A 22637-nucleotide genomic window follows, 5' to 3' on the forward strand; every position below is an offset into this window, starting at 1 on the left:
TGTGTGTGTAAGGGCAGTGTATGTATATTTGTGTGTAAGGGCAGCGTGTGTGTGTGTGTATGGACAGGTGTGTAAGGGCAGTGTATGTGTATGTGTGTGTAAGGGCAGTGGATGTGTATATGTGTGTTTATGAGCAGGTGTGTGTAAGGGCAGTGTATGTGTATATGTGTGTGTAAGGGCAGCGTATGTGTGTATGGGTAGGTGTGTAAGGGCAGTGTATGTGTGTATATAAGGGCAGTGTATGTGTAAGGGCAGTGTATGTATGTGTGTAAGGACATTGTATGTGTATATGTGTGTTTATAGGCAGGTGTCTGTAAAGGCAGTGTGTAAGGGTCCTGGGAGGGAGGCTAACATTAGCCTTGACTACTCTTCCAGTAATAGTCAGCATTATGGTGGACACCTGGCTAGCTGAGAATCATAGGAATTGTAGTTCACCGCTAGCATCTGCAACTTTACTGTTGACTGCACTAACCATGATGCTCAGCCAGCATCATGGAAGCAGTATGTATGGCTGTAGTTCAAGCGCAGCATTGTAAAGTGCAATTGGTTGTATTGATGAGTTCTGCCAGAGCGATCAAAAAAAAGTGTCCCTCTTTCACATTTTGAAATGTTGGGAGATATGGTTTAGTGGTGTACTAGCAAAACCGTTACTTATTTAACAGGAGTAGTCCCAGAAGATTGGAAAGTAGCGAATGTTGTGCCCATTCACAAGAAAGGCAATAGGGAGGAGTCGGGCAACTACAGGCCAGTAAGCCGTACATATATAGGGAAGTTAATGGAAACTATGTAAAAGGACAGGATTGTTGAACATCTGAAGTCGCATTGGGTTTCAAGATCAAAAACAACATGGGTTTACCTAAGGAAGATCATGCCAAACTAATCTTACTGATTTTTTTGATTCGGTGACTAAAGTACTTGATCGAGTTGATGCAGTAGATTTTGTGTATCTGGATTTCAGTAAGGCTTTTGACACTGTCCCACATAGAAGATGTATCAATAAACTGCAATTTCTTTGGATTCCAGTACTGTTGGATGTATCAGGCAGTGGCTGAGTGACAGACAACAGAGGGTTGTAGTCAATGGCATATATTCGGAGCAAGGTCTTGTTACCAGTGGGGTACCTCATGGATCTGTACTTGGACCCATTCTCTTGAATATTTTTTTTGTGATATTGCAGAAGGTCTTGATGGTAAGGTATGTCCAGACCCAAAACGCATGGCAAGCTTCCACTGCAGGAGGAATACAGCAACCACAGATGTACGTTTCAGCCTCTCATAGGCCTCGTCAGTGTGGCTGATATCCGTCATAGGCATAAGGCTTTCCTAGATATAAGATAAGGCTAGAGACTAAGAAACGTATTCAGAAATTGGGCAGATTAGATGGGTAGGATGGTTCTTATCTGCTGACACGTTCTATGTTTCAATCTAAAAATGGCAAAAAAAGCTCCGGTCACTTAGGGGAGTAAACCCCTGTGTCACAAAAGGGGGCCAAATTAACACTTTGTGTTTGAGACCCTAAGAAGCCCCCAAGTGTCAACTTTGGAAGTGCAAAATATTAAATCCCTTTTCGATGCAGTACTGTTTCTGTAATGGTAGGAAGGCATCGTAACGAGCAGGAATATTACTTACTTACTATTACTTGAACATTTCACTGGCCAAATTGCTAGCAAATGTTTCCTTGTGGATTTTCTTCCTTTCAAAGGTCTAATCCCATTAAAAAATGCAAATATTTAAGAAGCTTTTTATTACGAATGAGGCAAAATTTTACAAGATGAAGAAATTATTTGTAAGAAGGGTTCGGGGTAATGGATAGTACCAGGAATTATGTTTCTAATACTGCCTTTAGTTACAAAGGTCTTAAACTCAGCAAAATGTTCAATCAAAATTCTAGGAAAGTGGGAACTTAACCCTAGTGCTTACTTATCATAGTACGCAGGAGAACCCTAAGACATCTAAAATGTAACTTTTATTGTTCAGTAAAATGAAATTTAGCAGAACAGGTATATCGTACCTTTAAGCCTAACAGATTTAAACCTCAGCTGTGTTGCTGAGTAGGCAAAGAAGCGCCTACACCCAGATTGGGATGACTCTGATGCTAGAATACACCATATGCATCGCAGTATAGCACAACCGGGGAGGGGGGCTTTAGTAACAAAAATATTTTTAATCTTTTAAAAATGTTATGCATATTGGAAACCGTATATCTTAAATAAAGCAGATCTTATCATCCACTCTTCACTGTTTGACAGGTCCAAGATAAGACATTCATTTTCTCAACCATCCACCCACACAGAATGAACTTTTTCCTTAGACAGAGGTACAGTTATCCAATTTAAAACTAAAAACCTACATATTGACAGACACAAAACAACATCTTTTGAGTTTTAAATATAAAACACAGGTTCTATATTTTTATTGGATCATTTGGATCTCTTTCAGAACCGGCATAAGATTCAAGGCACAGAAAGTACCAGCGAATCGCTAACAGAGCATTTCCGCAGCCTCTCTCAGTCAGAAGGCTGTTGTGTGTTTCGTGATTGCTGCGATGATAAAAATAACAGCATAACCAGCCTTTTCTTCTAAAGAAATAAGGTAAGGTTTACGCACACTCTGATGCAAAACCACCAACGCAGACATTAGCATCAACATGTTTCCGACCACGTGTTTCTAGGCAGAAGAAAATGTGCCCACTGACATCCATATACTCAAATACAAAAACTCACGCTTCTAAAAAACTGAGATGAACTAAATCATCAAAACATTCTGACCATCCAGTCTATCTATTTTCTTCTGTTGTAACAAAATCCTAAGCATGAACCTCTACCACATCTGCTGGAAGTCCTCGTAACTGCCTCTCTTTCAGTATAGTAAAACTTACTTAAATTACATCTAAGCCTCCGATCCTGTAGTAGACTGTAAATGCTGTCTAGCATTTTTCTTCCTTTGATACTCCCCTTTTGTACTTTGTTGAATGCGTTTATGAATACAAAGGCTTCTTCAATTCCATATCTCCCCTTTCTCCAAGCTATGCATACTGAGATTCTAGAATCTTTCCTGGTGATTTGTATTCTGGAAACCATTCACCGTTTTAGTAGCCCTACTCTGAATCCTCTCTAGAATGTCTACATGTTTCTGGAGATGAGGTCTACAGAATGGTACACAATACTCCAGGTGAGGACTCCCTGTTTTGTGCGTCTTGTTTTTCAAGAAGCACAGCTGCAGAAGTGATTCCAGGTGGGCATCTAGGATGCTGCCCTGGGATACGCTTGGGGCAGCAACCAGGATAAATACAATGCTGGCAAAGGCACAAAACAAGGTTTAGGAACAATTCACAAAGTAGAACAACCAGCAAAACAAAATAAAAAACATCAATCAGGTATGAAAACGGTTTCAATAATGAATCTCATTCTGCCATAGAAGTCTATATGTTAGTTGCAGTTTGGGATCCATTTCTCCTCTTCCACTGATGTATGAATCAGTTATAAAACATGATAAACAAATGCAAAAAGAGTAAACAATCAAAAGTAGTGATTTTGAATGTGCTTGTGTTCTAAATTACTGAAAATGTACAAGGTGATGTTGTTGGTAATATATACTACCATTCAAAGGTTTGGGGTCACCTTGCTGTTTTCATGGAAAACAAGGACATTTCTGTGCTACATAATTGCAAAAGGGTTTCCAAAGAATAATTAGCCTTTTCAACTTAAGCTTGGTTTAGCGAACACAACGGGTCATTGGAACACAGGAGTGATAAAGGACCCCTGTAAGGCTATAAAGATATTCCATTAAAAATCAGCCATTTCCAGCTACAATAGTATACAACAGTATTTCAAATTATTTAAACAATCTGAAAGAGCCAATCATCTTGCATCTCCCCAAGCTCTTTCTTCTAGCTTTTCTCTCCTCTTGGAGCATTTCAAATGGTGATTTATATCATCTGGCACCTTCATTCTACAAATCTTTACATAAAGCCTTTACATTTTTTGTTAAAATGTAAGATATATATTGCCTGATACAATCACACTAAAGAACATGGATAGTAGAAGTGGAGGAAAACATATGGTGATCATTTGGTCTCTTCTTCCTTCTGGCTAAATGTTTTTGTTCAATTTTATTGACCATCTGAATAAAATCCATATTTGTTCTCCACCACATTGTTCTCCTATTGTTTGCTCTTGATGCCCTTCTCTTGCTAATTTTCACCCTGCTACTTTCTATACCCACCTCTCACTTTTTTGAATTTACACTGTTACTGTATTTTCACATACAGTTCCACTACTCCTCAGAGTTGTAAATCTCTCTGTCATGCCCACGGGCGGATAAGAGTTCACAAGTTATCTGTGTTTGGGATGTTGGATAAGCATTGTTAATTTTATGTTCTATAATAAAAAGCAGCATACAGATTCGCTCCACTCATATGGGTTTATAATGCAATTTAAGTCTATGGAACAAATTGGCAAATATCACACACCCTTCATTTCCTTCTTATTATGACAAAATTAGACTCTGATCAGTTTATTAAATAACTAATGAATGCAATCTAATCACACAATGGTATATCGCTAGATAATTATCAGATGTGACTTACACAACCATAATTGAGCATGAAAATCAGACCTTGTTTTTGTGACACATCAAACTTCAAGTAAAGGTTTGCATATTCCAAACATTAATTTTCTTTCAAAGATCTTGGATACAACTACAGGGCTTTTTTGAATAATGATATGCCCATGACTACTACAAGGTAAACAGACTAGCTCATAGACCTTAGACTTTATATTTTCTTAAGTACAAAGCCCATATACTCCTACATGCTGCTTTTCTCCAATGTGGTTGAGTTGTGGACATAGGACTGCTGAACCATCGAGTCTCTAGCTTACAGACACATGGCAAGCAATGTGAATTATTTAGTAACTTAGTTATTTAGTGTTCAGGTTCAGTTATAAATTAGACATGATCTGTAAAAGAGCATCCAGACTATTTCCTCCATGTTCAGACAAGAACTGCTCTTGTGCATTTGGAATCGTACCAATTGCAAATGTAGAAAAATGTGTATATTTAATCAATTTGTAGGAATCTCCAAAAAAGAGTGAAAACCCACATGAAACAAACAAAAACAAAGGAAAATCTTGTTTGAATTTTGTGGGCTAATTCACTCCCACACTTTCATTCACATTCTGTCACACTTTCATTTACTTTCTCATGGTCCCTGAATGTCTCCCTATGTTCACCATCAACCACTTCAATGTCTCACAGCTCAGCTTCTTCTCTTGCATCGTCTTGGGGCGGAGAATCTGCAGAGCAGGGTGGGCCAGTGCTCTAATAGCACTGTATTCCAGACAGGAGTTTCACAGGTGTGGACTAATTGGGGCTAGCCTGTGGCTGATCCATTGGCAGTGTGTAAAAAGAAGGAATCAGCCTGATGCCATTGTTATGCCAGCTAGTAGGGCCGATTGATTAAGGAGTATTTTTAACTAAAAGGTGTGTTTTGCTTTAGGAGTCTGAATTATTGGAAAGTAGGAAAGCCACCCAATTGTGTCTAGCAAGAGCTTAAGCGAAATCAAGGACTTTGATATGTTCATGTTGACATATATCAAATGGTGGTCATTTTCACAGAATAAACACTAAGCTGGACGTATATACTGTATATTATATATCAACCCTTTCAGTGCTGGGTGTCAGGGAACATTCTTCCCTTGCAGCAAGCGATAACGATGTAAACAATTTCTACTTATTACGGAAACAATTACTTAAACCTATTTTATTTTTCTTTTTTAGTCAGGACAAGTTAAACTATCAATAGATATCCATTTTAAGGCAAGCCGGAAGTCTGATTTAGGTGTTAAAGTATATAACCCCCCCCCCCGTTTTCTGTATTATATCCCCATGGATTCCAAGACAAATAGTAAAAGTAAAGAAAACTAAAAAGCCTCCTCCCACAATATCTCAGGGTAGTGACACACAAGTAGTCTACAAGAACTCATAAGCCCATTTTTCAATTTAAAACAAGTAACCGTTCCCCTTTAACTTCAAAGATGTCTGATGGCATCTATAATTAAAATGTAATTAACCATATTTATTTTTAAACACAGGGTAAAGTCGTTCAAGGTAACAATTCATTTCACAAATAATTTCCTCGTAATTATACATTTATAGCTGTTGTATTCATATAATCAAGTTCTTCATGTGGTTGGATCAGCAATTCTTATCAGTCTGCTAGGAATCAGGTGTGTCAGAGGTTGTAGGAACTAGCCGAAAGTGCTCACATTTCTAGAAGTTACACTTTTTTAAAGTAGAGATGCATGTCTATACTGCAGTGGCGATTCTAGACACAATATATAGGGGGGGGCACACAAGATACCACAGTAAAACTGGGGGGGCGTTAATAATTTCGACCATTAAATCATACCACTGAAAAAACCTATATATATAAGTAGCATTCCATAGCCATTACTTTGGCTATATATATATATATATATATATATATATATATATATAGCCAAAGTAATGGCTATGGAATGCTACTTTTGTTATTGGACTAACATAATACTTGATCATTCAACATGGGAAGCCTGAAGCCACAATTTAGTACGACACAATTTAGAAATAAATATTATAGAGTAAATAACACAAAATGGGGTATAAGGCATATACGGTATATAAGGCATATGTGGGGAGGGCAGCGTGGCATGTCTGGGAGGCAGCGTGGCATGTCTGGGAGGCAGTGTGGCATGTCTGGGGAGGATGGAGTGGTGTATCAGGGGGTATAAGGCGTATAGGACACAGTGGCATATGTGGGGGTAGAGTGGAGTGGCATATGTGGGAGGCAGCGTGGCATATGTGGGAGGCAGCGTGGCAAGCCTGGGCTCAAATGTGCATAAATTGGGGGGGGCTGGTTGGGAAATAAAGACAAGAAATGCATTTTATCGAAGTTTTTTTTTATTCTGCTGTTTGTATTTAACATCATTTATTAAATTATTTTAAATAAATGAAAATTTTACATTAATTTTTTTTATCCGATTATACGATTAATCGAAAAAATAATCGGCCAACTAATCGATTATGAAAATAATCGTTAGTTGCAGCCCTAGTTCAGACCCCACTGCCGGCGTGTAGAAAGAGCTACCACTTATTTCAAATGTAGGACTTTCCTACTACTGATTGCTTCGGTTCCATTTAGGGTCAGTTGAAGCATATGACAGCTCCACAGCAATTTACCCTCTTTACATATTTATATTATATTGCCCAGACATACGCTATATCGATAAAAAGTATTGGGATCTGACCATTACACCAACATGGACTTTTATGACATTACATTCAAAATACATAGACATTAATATGTAGTTGCCCCCCCCTTTGTAGCTATAACAGCGTCTGAATTTGGAGTGTTTCTGTGGGAATTGTTGCCCATTCATCCAGTAGAGCATTTGTGAGTACAGGCACTGATGCGGGACAAGAAGGCCTGGCTCACAATCGCCGTTCCAGTTCATCCCAAAGGTGTTCGATGGGGTTGAGGTCAGGGCCAGTCAAGTTCTCCCACACAAAACTCATCCAACCAAGTCTTTATGGACCTTGCTTTGTGCTGGAATAGAAAAGGTCCTTCCTTAAACTGTTCCCGCAAAGTGGGAAGCATAGCATTGTCCAAAATGTACGCTGAAGCAATATGATTTACCTTCACTGGAAGTAGGGGCCTAGCCCGACCCCTGAAAAACAGCCCCATATAACCCCTCCTCCGCCAATAGTTGGCACAATGTAGTCAGGCAGGTAATGTTCTCCTGGCATCCTTTAAACCCAGTGTTGCCTATCAGATTGCCGAAAAAAGAGATGTGTGATTTGTAACTCCACAGAACACGTTTCCACTGCTCCAGAGTCCAGCGGCGTGCTTCACACCACTCAATCCTTGCCATTGTACTTGGTGATGTGAGCCTTGCATGCAGCTGCTTGGCCAATGAAACCCATTCCATGAAGCCACATCACATTTTTTGCTGATATTTACACCAGTGGAACTTTAGAACTACTCAGCTATGGAATCAGCAGAGCGTTGGCAACTTTTACACACTATGTGCCTCAGCACACCTCAGTGACCCCGTTCTGTGACTTCACAAGGCTGTCTCCTTCATGGCTGAGTCTCTGCTGTTCCTAAACAGTTTGTTGTTAAAAAGTGCAGACTGCCTGGCTAGGTGCTTGAGTTTTTACACGTGGCAATAAATCAATAATGAAGAGGTGTTTCCCGATACTTTTGTCCATATAGTGTATTATTGAGAACTGTACCTCCAACAAATATTGAGGTACAATCTTTTCTTACACTACAAATATCACTCTAGACCACTCAATTCACATATAATTTAGAGTATTTACAAGCTACAGACAGGTCCACTTAGCCTTATCTCTGATGGTCTGGTTTAATGCTTGAGGTCTATGTGTTTGCAGCTGAGACCTTAATAAATGAAACAAGCGTAGTAAAAAACAATCCATAAGCCAGATTTGCTTCAGCCAACAAATAAGCAGAAGTAATAAGGATTATGAGGTGAAATATATTTCTGTGGTTGACTTTGTTATTGGCTAAGCTGTATAATAAGGTCTAACCAATTGACTTCTAGCAAGACTCTTACCTATTTATTAGTCATATAAATAAATAAAAAATATAAACATTAAGAAAATGTGTGTGCAAATGAAAATGGCTTACAGACTGTTTATCTGATAAAAGAGTATTTGATTACTTTTAATATATCAAACAAAATATTTTTCTTAGGATATGTGGCATGTATTTGCAGATTACATCTTTTCTGTAATTATGCTGTAGACATGATTTATGTGATGTCTGCCTTATTTGCTAAGATGTGAAGGACACATAAGGAGCCACAGAAACAATAGCCAGAATTTATAGCACAATCCTACCGAAATCTATAGATTTACTAATTTGTACCCATTTTGTTACAGTATACTCCAGTTTCTAATTCTGATAAGATCAAAGTATGTCTGTGTTGACAGCTTACTTGTATAATTATTGCATGTACTCACATTGTAACCAATTGATATATACCATATGACCCAAAGTATGTGGACACCTGACCATCACACCTATATGAGCTTGTTGGACACCTCATTCCAAAACCATGAGCATTATTATGAAGGTAACCCCCCTGCAGCTATAACAGCCTCCACCAGACTCGTCAAACCATGTCTTTATGGATCTTGCTTTATGCACAGGGTCACAGTCATGCTGGAACAGAAAGGGGCCTTCCCCAAACTGATGCCACAAAATGTCTCTTCACTGGAACAAAAGGGTCTAGTCATAACCCTAAAAAACATCCCCCTCCAGCCTTAACCCTGAGAAACAGCCCCCTCCTACATTTTTTGGCTGGCTCCTAGATCCAAAATAAATTTGTCGACCCTCAGTTATAGGTATCTAAACGTGCGATTGCTCGGATTTAGGCATGGAACATTATACTGTCTAATATTGTTTAGATCTCCCTATGTTCTTCCTTCTTTCTACCATTGGTAGATCCCAGCTCAATGAGATTAATCATTTATCTGTACTGGCAGGGTGATGGTCTTTAAAAGTTGTTCATTGAGATGTTCTGCAAGACTGAAAAGCCCAAGACCAGTCCTTGACCACAACTCCCAGGCACGAAGCTTCTCCATCACCACACAGCTATTGCCAGACTCTGTTCTATACTCAATGGCGAGCATTAGGTATATTAACAGTCTGCAGCAGCACAGAACTTATCCAGCAACTGATTTCAGAGAAGCCCCACCATCTTAGTTGCTAAAACTTCCCTGCCACTGATACAACCACCACACTACCTCTCACCTTTCTCTGTTCCTTATGTTTGTCCTCACCCCATTCCCTCAAGATTGTAAGCTTGCGCGCAGGGCTCTCCACTTACTGTATCGGTCTGTCAATTCTATTCTTGTCATACCTCTTGAATATATGTATTGTAAGAAGCACTGTGTAATTTGTTGGTGCTATATAAATAAAAGATAATAACATCATTGGGAAAACAATTCACTTCTATATATAAGAAATACTTTTTGTTACCCATACCGTTTCTCAGACCCATAAATTTAAAATGCTCATAAAAGCAGCGCAGACCTGAAAACCACAGGTTCTTACATGAAAACACATAGAACTTCCTTCTTTAGAAAAATGCCACATCCTAAGTACCTTGCCGGTTTCTAGAACTTAACTTGTGATAGCTGATAAATATGCAAACTATTCAGATAACTTGAAGCATTAATAAAGGGAATTAATTGATATCTTACACCGCCACCTCTGGTCACAGATCGTTTTTATTAAGTATTTAAGTCCCTTAATTCTATAATGAATATCTCCAAAACAATTATAATGACCACGATGCAAAAAAACACACACACCATAGATAAAACAGATGGACAATATCCACAATGGTTTGAGTCTTCATAGTCAGTGGTTTCATTTAGGGCTACTGCAGCACCACTATGACATATAAAATATAGTTTATATGAATATCATTTATCGTTCCATCCCTGATTGCTTGGTTCCATCTTTTATGTATGGTGTTTGCTCCTAAAATAATATTTAAAGAAAACTTAAAACCGATCTAAGCAACAGTATCAGTTATTCAGTTTGTAACAAACCTTTTGTTGCATACCTCAGCTTCCCTGATGTAAAAAAGTCCCTTACCTTTAAACTAAATATGTACTAAACAAGGACACTGATCAGATATAAAAATGTAGTTAGACCATTTTTGAGTTAAATGCAGAAGGTAAATGCTGCCACCTGCTGTAACAGAGAGGAATAACAAGGAGGATGACTATTACAAATTGCTCAGCATTAAGCGTTCAAAGAAAAAAGGCCTGTCAAGATGAAAATTTAGCACATATACATTCCCCAATGATCAGCATGTTTTTGCTGTGTGCTTGTTTAACCATAATTTGCGTCTTTTTTCCTGCATACTTTATATTTTTCAGGGCAAGTAGGTATGTATTTTATGGCAATATTCATATGTCTAACCTATCATTTGTGATATTAAGGGAGAAGTGGTTATTAAGAGAGAGATTTTACGTTATGGGACAGGTAGGTATAGAGAGGGAAGGAGATTGTAACTTAAAAATTAACATTCCAGAGTCCAGGGAGACTCATGAACCATGAATGCGTATAAAATTGCCCTGAGAGCGGGGCCATACATTTTGGCCCCAACTAGAAGCATCTGCCAATGCTTAAAGCAATAGGATGTAACTGTATGCCATCTGGCACCAACTGATGAGATTTGGGGACGTACTATTAAGTCCTTTGGCCCGAAGGGGTTAAGGATGAGCATCAATGGGCAGGGTTAAACTATGGAGGCTGTGTCAACATGGCAAACTGCTCCATAGTGTAAATGAACCAGTTGGGGAGCTCAGTGATCTCCCTTTTAACTGGCTTACTGAATTGTGACACTGAAGGGAGCAAAAAGGCAACTGGCTTACTGACATGCTGCAGAGGGGCTGCCCCCCTGGATCTTGTTGACCCAAGCCATTTGACTGTAAGGGGAAGCTGCAGCAGAACACCCCCCCTTAGTCCTAATTTTGTGCCACTCACTAATTGTAGTGCATATGATGGCAGGAGTGTCCCTTTAACCACTTAAGGACAAAGCTGTTTTTTTATGTTTTGTACCCTTTGTGACAATGGTTGTTTTAACATTTCTGCAGTGCTCATGTTTACCTGTAAGTTACTTCTCTCTCATTTACTGTAGCCACACAAATTATATATTTTTTTCAGGACAAGAGGGCTTTCTTTATATACCACCATTTTGATCACATTATCTAATTTACTGCTACTCACTTTTTCTTACTTTTATTTGAAAAATATTTTACTCATCTACAAAAGCTAAGGGAAAAAAAATACAAAGATTCAAATATTTGACTTTAGAAATACCCAATGTTTTTTTGCCTATATAAGCAATAGGCAATAAGTACAAAACAATTTTAAGCAATAGGCAATAAGTACAAATTTTGTTTTTTTCTAAACGGGTCATTCTGGCCCATGTGCTATTTGTGATGTCATGGTGACATGACTGGGGCCTTTTTACATTTTATGTGGTGGCAGTTTGAAAGGATCGTAGATGCATATAGCCTTTCAATATGGTGAATACGACCGCTCCTAGGAGCGATCATACAGGGCCCTTACATTTTTTTTAGGTGTTGCTGGATGCCATGATGTGGGGGCATTGCAGCAACACCAGCTGAGTAAAGAAAGAATGGGGTAAGACAGATGTTGTGACAATTAGAGAGAGGAAGGAGTGGGAAGGAGAGGATGACAAGAGAGAGAAGTAGTAAGAGGAGTAGAGTGGAGAAGTAGACGGGTAGAAAGAAGGTGTGCATCTTCCCTTTACATGGACTGGAACGGGTCTCCCATTATACATTAATTTTCACATCCAGGTCTCATTATGTACCAGTGCTCCTGGTGCATAATGAGATTCTGCACGTTTCCCAAAAAATCTAAAAGAGAGATACACTATATGGACAAAAGTATTGGGACACCTGACCATTACACCAACAGGGACTTTTATGATGTTGCATTCTAAATGCATAGACATTAATATGAAGTTGGCCCCCGCTTTGCAGCTATAACAGCTTTCACTCTTCCAGGAAGGCTTTCCTCAAAATGCTGGAGTATTTCTATGGGAATTTTTGCATTTGTGAGGTCAGTCACTGATGTTGGTCGTGAAGGCCTGGCTAGTAATCTCTGTTTGGTTCATCCCAAAGGTGTTCGATGGGGTTGAGGTCAGGGCTCTGCGCAGGCCAGTCAAGTTCTTTATGGACCTTGCTTTGTGCACTGGGGCACAGTGAGGGTGGAATAGAAAAGGGCCTTCCCCATACTGTGCCCACAAAGTTGGAAGCATTATGTAAGGGGGCCCTATCTAAAAAAAAAACAAAAAAAAAACAGCCTCATGCCATAATCCCTCTTCTACCAATCTTTATGGTTGCCACAATGCAGTTAGGCAGGTAAAGTTCTCCTGGCATCCACCAAGGCCCATCAGACTGCCAACTGCATGGCTCACCACTCCACAGGACAGATTTCTACTGCTCCAGTCGATCCAACGATTGGCATTGTACTTGGTGATGTGAGGTTTGCATTCAGCTTCTCAGCCATGGAAACCCAATCCATGAAGCTCCCGCTGCAGTTTTTGTGCTGATATTAATGTCAGAGGAAGTTTGGAACTCTTCAGCTATGGAACCGGCAGATCTTTTGCGACTTTTCAGCACTCTGTGACCCCGCTCTGTGACTTTACGTGGTCTTCTGCTTCATGGCTGAGTTGCTGCTGTCCCTAAACGCTTCCACTTTCTAATAATAGCGCTTACAGCTGAATATCTATCGGGGATGAAGTTTCACGGACTGAAAAGTGGCATTCTCTCTCAGTACTAGCTTGAATTCACTGAGCTCTTCTGATGCATTTTTCACAGATGTTTGTAAGTACAGACTGCATTGCTAGGTCCTTGATTTTATACATTTGTGGCAATAGGTCTGATGGAAACACCTGAATTAAGAGGTGTGTCCCAATACTTTTGTCCATGCAGCATATATTCAATTGTCTAAAGTGCGATTGCTTCATTCTTTGATTCCTGGATATTAATTCACTGAACTTTATACTATGAATATGTCAGTTAAACAATACTGGTTGCAGACATTAAAAGTGACTTACTGGGAAATTCTTCAATGAATAAAATATTTAGCAGGCTTCTAATAGAGGATAGTTGATTGATCTTCGTACGCACGCACCGTTACACAGAACCACCTGAGGAATCCCAGTCCTAAGAAACAGAAGAATTACATTAAAGTTAATATTTTTACCGTTAAACTTTTAAAAGGTTTCTGAGTTGCATGTATCACGCAAAAGTTTTTCGACAGCAAAAAGGTCAAATTTTATTATAAATTTATTATAGGAAAGCTGAGGGGATGGTGGTGAGATGGATATTATTCCTGGTATTTCATCCATCCCACTGGATTTTGGATGACGGGTATGGGGGGGTACATGGTGGGTACAATGACTTATTTACTAACTTTTAATCACATCACAAACCACTAAGCACAGAATGGCTGAGCATAAAAGTATTTATGTTTTGCAGGTAAGGGCATGCAAGTTATCATTCAGGGCATATAACAAACAGTTAACCCCTACCTCCCCATTAATCACACAAGTACATTTTCTACAGCCTGGGGGCTTTTCACTTTATAAATCGTGGTCAATGTGTAATAATTACACGTGCCTAGTAAAAATAATAATAATAATATGTTAACCCTATGTAAGGTCCATAGGGTATTAACAGATAAACGCGGCACAATGTTAGTTATATGCTAGCATCAGTAGCATTCTAACAGCGGGAACTTTCTAAATGATCTCACCCTGAGACTACAGATTAACCCCTAAATAGCTTCTAATACTAGTCACCTTCATTAAAGCAGGGATAGCAAACCATAACTTCCTGTCTTATATATTTTCACAGCAGTATATGAATGAAAACACGTCAGTTCTAGACTGCGTGACCCTGAGAGCTTGCCCTTTGCGATTAGATATTTAGAATTTCTACAATCGGGCACAGCTTTATAGCCATAGGAAGGGCTGAGCTCAAGAAGGCATGTTTTAGGAACACATAGAAGCATTCACATGCGTGGGGGATATAATGCTAGACTAGAATTCTCACTTAATATTATACTGAGAATAAACATTAATATTGTATGTGTTTTTTTATTGTAACCTAACTGCATCGCTGGTTGAACACGCTCGGTGTGCCAATTAAACATGTAACTATATCTTACAATACCTGTTTATTTCACAAGAGGTATTCTTTCCCAAATCAAATATGGCTGCCATAAACGTGTACGGGCGCGAACACATGACCTCAGAATCGGGGAAGCCAATCAGGCCGTTCTTTTCCTCGCCGCTCGTGCACGCTTACATGCATGTGGAACATCTCGTAACTCGATTACGCGCAGGCTAAGCGCGTTCACGCGGCAGCAATAGCTAATGTCATTTTCGTTCATTGCAAAGCAAGCGAAGGACTGGGTGAGTTGGACATCTGCATCGGGTTTTAACCCTTAGAACATTGCACAGTGTGTATTACAATGCATTCTATGATAAGAAGCTGGCAATCCATCGAGGAAAATGCCTATTATGTATTTGTTCTATAAATGGAAAATATCTATATAGTGCACAGGAAACCTTAAGGAAATCATAACATTCAAGGAGAGATGACATCTATTTATCCTTTCACTCAGTGAGCCAATTTTACTTTAAATAATCTAATTTACTGTATATTTTTGGACCTATAGCAGGCACTTTTTAAGTGCCCTCTGTACAGGCTGGCATTGGGCAGTATAGGGCAATGGCCCCCCTAGTCCTGCAACACTATTACAAAGCGCTATTATTAGGTGTAATTCTGTGTTAGCATGAGTGTGTGTAAGCGCGTGTGTTAGCATAAGTGTATGTAAGTATAAGTAAGTGTGTGTGGCATACATGTGTGTGTTATTGTGAGAATGTATGTGTAAATATGTGTAACAGTGCATGTGTTAATTACCGAGTGGGACAAACAACCAAAGGGGTAGAAACATAAGATTTTTATAAAATGTATTTCTGCAATTATGTCATAATAATATTGTTACTGAAGTTAAAGAAGGATGTTTTTTTTTTGTAAATTTGCTAGTAATTTCTGTCATTTCTGTGCCACTTAAAAAAAAAAAAAAAAAAAAAAAAAAAATAAAACTATTTTGTATCATGTACCTGAATTCCCTCTAGTTGGCTGGTCATATGATATCACTTTAAAAGCAAAAATAACATAGTAAAGACTAATGCGTCTCATCTGAGTTCCAGGTTCTCTATTAAAAGGAAACTGAACTTGATTTGCTGAAAAAAAAAAATACCCTGACTGTTATATGTCATCATCTTTTCTAAGCAGCTGTCACAGATTCATAATATCTGAGTGTAATACTCATAATCCTCTAAAGTATGAAAGAATTTACATGATTCCATAACAAAACCTCCCAGAAAAGTTATAATCAATTTAGTAAGGAAAGTATTTTAGAATATTACAAAATGAAAAAATAAATATATAAAAATAAAACCCCTACCTGACTTCACTGACTTTACTAATTCACTGAATTAGCAGCAATGCCAAGACTTTACACATGAAAACAGAGAGTATGTCTGTAGGTATTCCTAATAGCCTCTAACTCTAGATTGTAAGCTTGTTTGAGCGGGGTCCTCCTCACCTCATCTATAAGTCAAATAATGTTATATACTACTATACCCATCGTACAGCGCTACGGAATATGATGGCGCTATATAGAACAATAAATAATAATAATGATTGCAGTCCAGGTCTACGCAATAATCTACTTCTAATGTTATTTTACAGTCATGTTTAAATAATGAAGCAGGGAAGGTTATGTTTGAGTAAAATTAGTGTACAAATAACTACATCCTTATTTTTTAATTAAATGATTTTGAGCCATTTAAGGTATTTTGAAAGCTATCGTTGATGGAACTCATTATAATACCTGAGAACACTCGTGGTTTTTTACACAATTCAGAGTATGAATCGTGAGATCCTGATAAAGTTGACCTCAGTCAAAAAGTATCCTTGCTTCCTTCTGACATAAAGTCATACTTTGATAAAGATACTTTGATGTAGGTAGAAAATTAAAAAAAATGCTTCACATTTTTTGCTAACTGCAAGTTTGTGTGTTTTTCATGTTGTGCCCATTTATTCGTCTTTTTTTGTTTTTGTTTTTGAAGACTCTGCTCTGCTAGGTCAGCAGATCATTACCACAAAGCATAACCTAGCATTTTCTGGTTTAACCGCTTGAATGACGCTGCTATTAAAAGGTTGCAGGGTGTGGATCTGTAAGATTTATCTTAACAAAGCATGTGGCAGATAATTCTGTAATCTTATACAGCCAGATCACTTTACAATTGCCAAAAGTATTTACTCCTACAATATGCGTATGGACTTGGAAGGTCCTGAACAATATATTTCAAAAGGCTTCTATATAGCAGTCACTGCCTATGTGTTCTTAGATTAGGTCCTAAAAGTCTTCTGGAATAAGCCCAAGTGAGTTCTTGAGATGGGCTCTCAGACAAGTCATACCAGGAAGGTGTGACTTACTTACACGTTTTAACATGTTTATCGTTGTGAAAGCAGTACTGTGAAAATGTAAGTTCCTCTACTTTCTCCAGTTGTTAACCCTTTATTGTCTGCATGTTACAGGGAAACAAAATGTTTGGAGTTGTAGTTGTGGGAATTGGAATCGCCGGCTCTGTGAGGATCAGAGACCTTCTCAATCCGTTGCAGCAAAGTCCCTCGGAGAACCTGAACCTTGTAGGTTTTGTGTCAAGGTTAGTTGGTTTCCTCAAGCATATTATCCAGTTTAGTTATTTTACAGGCGATATTAACAGTGGCAGCTAATATGCAACTGATGTTCTAGGCGGATAATGAGCATGTTTGTAACAAAAACTATGTGGGGTTTAGGAGCCAGGTGGATTATTTTTTCCATGAAGCAGGAATGACACCAATTTGGACACAAGTGTAAGGTAATACAAAAATTTTGATTCTGGCAAAGGTAGCAAATGGTTTGACCCACTTTAGCATGCCACTTCACCCAAGCACGAAGGGCCTGGATCCCCGATGGTGGCCCTAGCCAGTGCTACCCTCTTGTTCTGCAAAACACTGAGCCCAAGGCATGACGCCTTGGGTTTGTCGAGCCTGATGTATTGTTACTTTTTTGAGATCTGAATAGAAAAGAATTGTCCAAAATGTCTGGGTATGTCCCCTTTTTGGACAGTGCTATGAATTTAGAATGCATAATAGTCCCTATTGGCATAATCGTCAGGTGTCCCAATACTTTTGTCCTTATAGTGTAAATATAGGCACCACAGTTGCATGGCATGAAAACATCTCATCGTGTTTACAAAAAGCAGAAAATCGTGTTCTTCGGGTAGAGCGTGTTCTTGAGATTTGTTTATGAAGAAGCACGCAAAGCCATGTTGTTTGTGGGAACACTAGCAATAATGTTCCTTTATTTTTCACCTCAGGCGGAATCTTGGCCAAGTTAATTCTGCAAAGCAAATCAGTCTGGAGGAAGCTCTCCAAAGAAAAGACATTGATGCTGCTTTCATTTGTACAAATAATACGAACCATGAAGAAAGTATAAGGTAAGATAGTTTCTCTTTGTGCTTACAAAATGAGTGGCTCATTTGGCAGTTGCACAGATTTATGAAGCAGGTTCGTTTTTGGCCTGTAAAGGTTGATCGTTGTGGATGGACCTGGTCATGGATTTGGTGGGGCTAAAGGCCACTATCCGAAGAGTCTACTTCCCCCATTAAGAGTGAGCTCCTTCTGGACATTAGAATGGAACAGAGTTCATGTGCTGGAGTATACTGTTTACATTTTGTAATATGCTGTCTGGACACAACACAAAATAAAACATAACCAGCATGCACACCAATTTTGTAGTCCATCCAGCTGTTCTGATTTTGCAGATGAGAAATGTGCTAAGAACCCAGAGATCTAAATAGGTTTACTACTTTATGATCAAAATCGCTTATTGACTACATGTTTCAAACTGGAGCTCTCATCTCTACCAGGATGAAAACATGCCTGCTAAGCTCCACTGTCCTTAGCAGGCTTTACATCTGGGGTATCTTTCACTTAGTCTTTTAAGTGAAGGGTGCCAAAGTAAACTTGAGACTGATCACTTTAAAGGGAATTTCTCTGATAATAAAACACAGTCCCGTATACGGTGATATAGGTTTTTCAATTTGTTACAGATGGCCTCATATATCTGCTGACCAGTAGGCCACCATTGTTGACAGTAATGTAATATTTTAAGTGACTTTCCCTGCTCACCACACTGACCCAATTCTTTATGGCAGTGCTACGTAGTCTCTTCCTCCGGAGACCTTCGTGTGTTAGTGTCCTTCTGGGGTATAAACAATGAGCATTTGTATCACTTACTACAGGGAATATGATTTATGAGGCAATATGAGTTAAGCTGTTGCTTAGTAGATCAGGCTAAGATAATGGCTAGAAATTTTGCAATGAATGGTTTTCATTGCCATATTTTTTTGAAAAATAACTTATAATTAGTAAAAAAATGTAAAAAAATCAAATTTCACTTTAACAACGGTGAATTTGGTGTATCCACCTTGTGTATAATTCACAGTACCAAATGGGGAAAATATTATTATTTCACAGGGAAAATAATCATCGAAGAACAGTTATACCTTTTTTGTATATGTGTCTAATAAGAATCCGTTGCATTTGTGCAGTCCTGATGAGATAGATTGGTTTGTTGATAACCAAACTGGTTTATAGTCTGTTCTAGCAGTGTCTTTAAACAGATCTGTCACATATAATTTCGGTTTATGTACAGCACTGCATAAGAAACTACTAGGCCAACGTTTGCCTGACACAGTTATAGTTTAATGAGCTGCATTCCTAAAGGAGCATTATAACATCACTATAAAATAACATTTAAATGAGCTTTTTCACCCTTATAGAAACTAATGACTTTTGGTTTCTTTAAAGGCTTTTTCTCGAGGCTGGTAAACATGTACTTGTGGAATACCCAATGGCACTGTCTTTAAATGCTGCGCGTGATTTATGGCAGTTGGCTGAGCAGAAAGGTAACTTTAACGCTTATTATTTATATGGTTTTGTATGTACTTTGCTTTTTATGGTTAATCTGTAATGGTATAGCAATAATATGATAAATCTGCATATGTATGCATATAGTGTCTGCAAGGAAAGGGGGAGATTACGCCACTTCTCAATGGGCCAGTTATTAGGGAGACCCCTGATGGCAGAGGGGATGGCATAAGGCAGTACCAAACATCACATTGACTTTTGCCCAAATAGGACCACGTATTAGAAGGAAATAAGCTAGACTTTCCTTCTTCATCTTTGTGTTATTTTTTTCCTTGAATAAAGCTGAACCATCCCTTATATGTTCTTCCCCATTCTATGTACTGCAGGAAATGTTCTGCATGTAGAGCATATTGAACTCCTTACAGAGGAATACAAGCAACTGAAGAAAGAAGTGGTAGGGAAGAAGCTGGTGGAAGGTGTGCTCCATTTCACAGGTGAGCTTTATTCGTTATTGTTGCCAGTTCTTTCTGAGACTAGGCGGTATGTAGATTGTTAGTGCTTATTAGTATATATCACCAATGAATTATTTGGCACTTCCAACTACCTAGCAATTATTATTGCTATCTCCTACCTCCCATGCAAGATTTGATATAGAAAGGATGTCGCCAAAAATGTGCCGCAAAATACATATTTAGAGAGTAGGGGCACAGATGATAAACGTGGTAAGTAAGAGACATATGTACAGCACAGAGACATCTAGTAATCTACCTTAATTTTATTTCCTTAAAACATAATACAGGGGGACGTGTTTGCAATGATATTTTGGAATGTGAAAGATGGATGGCATTTTAAGTAAGAATGTCAACATCACATGAAATATACCTGGATAAAACAAGTCTCTGCATGGCCCACCCCATGAAATCCAATAATCAGAACTTCTCTTACTTGTAGCCTTACGTCACTGCTAATTAGACATTGCTGGTTTAATTTATGTTGTCCTCATTAAATATTTATTGGAGTCCTTAATCTATATCTTCTGAACTTTATTTGGTATGCCATTTGTAAACTAAGCATATTTTAATCTCTTTTTTTAGGCAGCAGGTCATGAAGTACCGTAAATTGGAGCATCTTTATCATTTTTGCACAGAAAAAAACCTTTTAGTTCTTACAAGTCTGCACATTTTATTATTTCAGGTGGGCCACTAGATGAACAGCAGTCTGGATTCCCAGCTTTTAGTGGAATTGCACGATTGACCTGGTTGGTTGACCTCTTCGGAGACTTGACTGTGACTTCAGCCAGTATAGAAGACGTGAAAGAAGATAACTATTCTAAGCTCACTGCACATTTCCTTACAGCAGAGAGCAGGTCAGACTTTCTTTTTATTTATTTATTGAAAATATAATCCAATTTACAGAAAATGTGCTGTAATATCTGGCAATCCTACAAACCAAAAGGAGAGCCGAAGTAACAAATTATGATTTTTTGTAATTTAATTATGTGGAACTTCCTTTTTGAGGCATACTGAGTGGATCTCATGGTGAACATAGTTTACATTGCATATGGTCCATGTTGTTTTCTTGGCTGTCCTAAAATCATCTGAGACAAACCATTATTTTACTTTTGAGGGGTGCATAGAGTTGTCTTTTTGCTTACTGTATTTTTCTGTATGGCATTCGTAGAAAAAAGTAAATAATGTTATTTACCTCCACAGACCTCTGACCTGGATTGAGGAAAGGTCCCCAGGTTTAAAGCGTGAGAAGAAAGTCAATTTCTCCTTCACCACTGGGACTTTAGACACCATGCCTGCAGCTTCAAGAGCTTCTGTGGGACCGTTTATGCAAGATCAGAATCTGTTTGCGTTCAAGCTCCTTGGGCAGGTATCAAGGGAGAACCTGGCAGCAGAAAAGAAAAGAATACTCCACTGCATTGACCTGGCTGAGAATATAAGGCAACTTTGTAAACATTAAGAACCATATTTATAAAGCAGTATCTTGGTACAGTTCTGTAAACTGTGGAAAAATGAATGTTCCTGTCAATTGTTTCACATTTAGGACTTAGCATCAGAATTCCTGTTTATTGGTATGGTCCTAAGACCACGACCAGACAAATTATTAGAGAACTTTAGGAGCCAACCTGATTTGTTTCTTTTTGGGGCTAACAAGAGATGCTGCTGGACATCGGTATATCCATTTCCAGTTCCTAGGGTCTGTCCCAGATGTAGTCATGCAGCCCAGGAACCAATAGTTATGTTCCGGTAGGAAGGTAACTCAGGAGACTCTGAAACCTTGTATCTACATTCTGAGACTCCTTGAATTGGAATCCTTGTAAGACTTTAGTTAGGCATGTGAAATATTTTTGCACTGATATGGTTGAGACACAACTTGTGTCTAATGCCCTAAAGATTATTATGGTGCCTTGTTCTTTTACAATAAATATAGAAGTATTCAACCAGTCATAAGTAAAACCATTGAACCACATTTTCTTCAACATTAACAGTTTCTTATCTGGCAACACAGCCTGTTATGTTTAATTTTACATCGAATGCCTGGTTCTTAGGTTACGCTGTGACATCACTCCTCAAATTAGAAAACATGAATCATCAGTTACTTAACACTTAGCAAGCGCTAGTTTACAATAGTTTTCGTTCCTTAAAACTTTGAAATATGTTTAAAAGGGCCGATTATTTTTTCAAACACTTCTAGACGTTCGTTCTCTAATTTTCAGTTATATTGTAGGAAGCAGCAGAAAGGAAAGCTTGTCTCTATACCAAGATTGATGTGCCTTAAAGATCTAAAATAGCATGTGATCAGTATATGAGGCAAAACCTGTAGTGTTTGTGTAGTAAGATGAATTAAAATATACCTTCGGATGATGACTTTAAAAGGTGACTTGTGGCAAATTATTTCTGTATTTTTGCCAAAGCTTATTGTATGTCTTCTAGTACATCTGTTTGTCAGAAGCATTCATTTAAATCTCGTGTAAGGTTATAAGAACATCTTCCGACTGACTCCAATTTTTAACCAAGG

At 38.4% G+C, this 22637-nt stretch overlaps 2 protein-coding genes across 4 annotated transcripts in view; one reads left to right on the forward strand and one right to left on the reverse strand.

The window, feature by feature from the left end:
• Window positions 1-14907, reverse strand: part of LOC128497242 (cytochrome c oxidase assembly factor 1 homolog) — a 44771-nt gene extending 29864 nt beyond the window's left edge. Inside the window, exons 1-2 of the mRNA XM_053467206.1 lie at window positions 14790-14907; window positions 13670-13778 (exon numbers count right to left, since the gene is read on the reverse strand). The gene's annotated coding sequence lies outside the window, so the exon portion shown is untranslated. The remainder of the gene's footprint in view (window positions 1-13669; window positions 13779-14789) is intronic.
• Window positions 14890-22248, forward strand: BLVRA (biliverdin reductase A). Of its 3 annotated transcripts, none has more exons than XM_053467203.1 (7): window positions 14890-15031; window positions 17232-17359; window positions 18056-18175; window positions 19551-19648; window positions 19997-20104; window positions 20805-20976; window positions 21323-22248. In XM_053467203.1, the coding sequence occupies exons 1-7, from the start codon at window positions 14993-14995 to the stop codon at window positions 21576-21578; spliced, it is 921 nt and encodes a 306-aa protein (XP_053323178.1). In that variant the 5' UTR covers window positions 14890-14992; the 3' UTR covers window positions 21579-22248. The 3 variants fall into 3 exon arrangements, with proteins under 3 accessions (XP_053323178.1, XP_053323179.1, XP_053323180.1); XM_053467204.1 differs by lacking the exon at window positions 14890-15031 and adding an exon at window positions 16985-17118; XM_053467205.1 differs by lacking the exon at window positions 14890-15031 and adding an exon at window positions 16995-17075.
• Window positions 22249-22637: the final 389 nt, after the last annotated feature.

Source organism: Spea bombifrons, chromosome 5 (genome assembly GCF_027358695.1).
Source record: "Spea bombifrons isolate aSpeBom1 chromosome 5, aSpeBom1.2.pri, whole genome shotgun sequence".
Lineage (NCBI taxonomy): Eukaryota > Metazoa > Chordata > Amphibia > Anura > Pelobatidae > Spea > Spea bombifrons.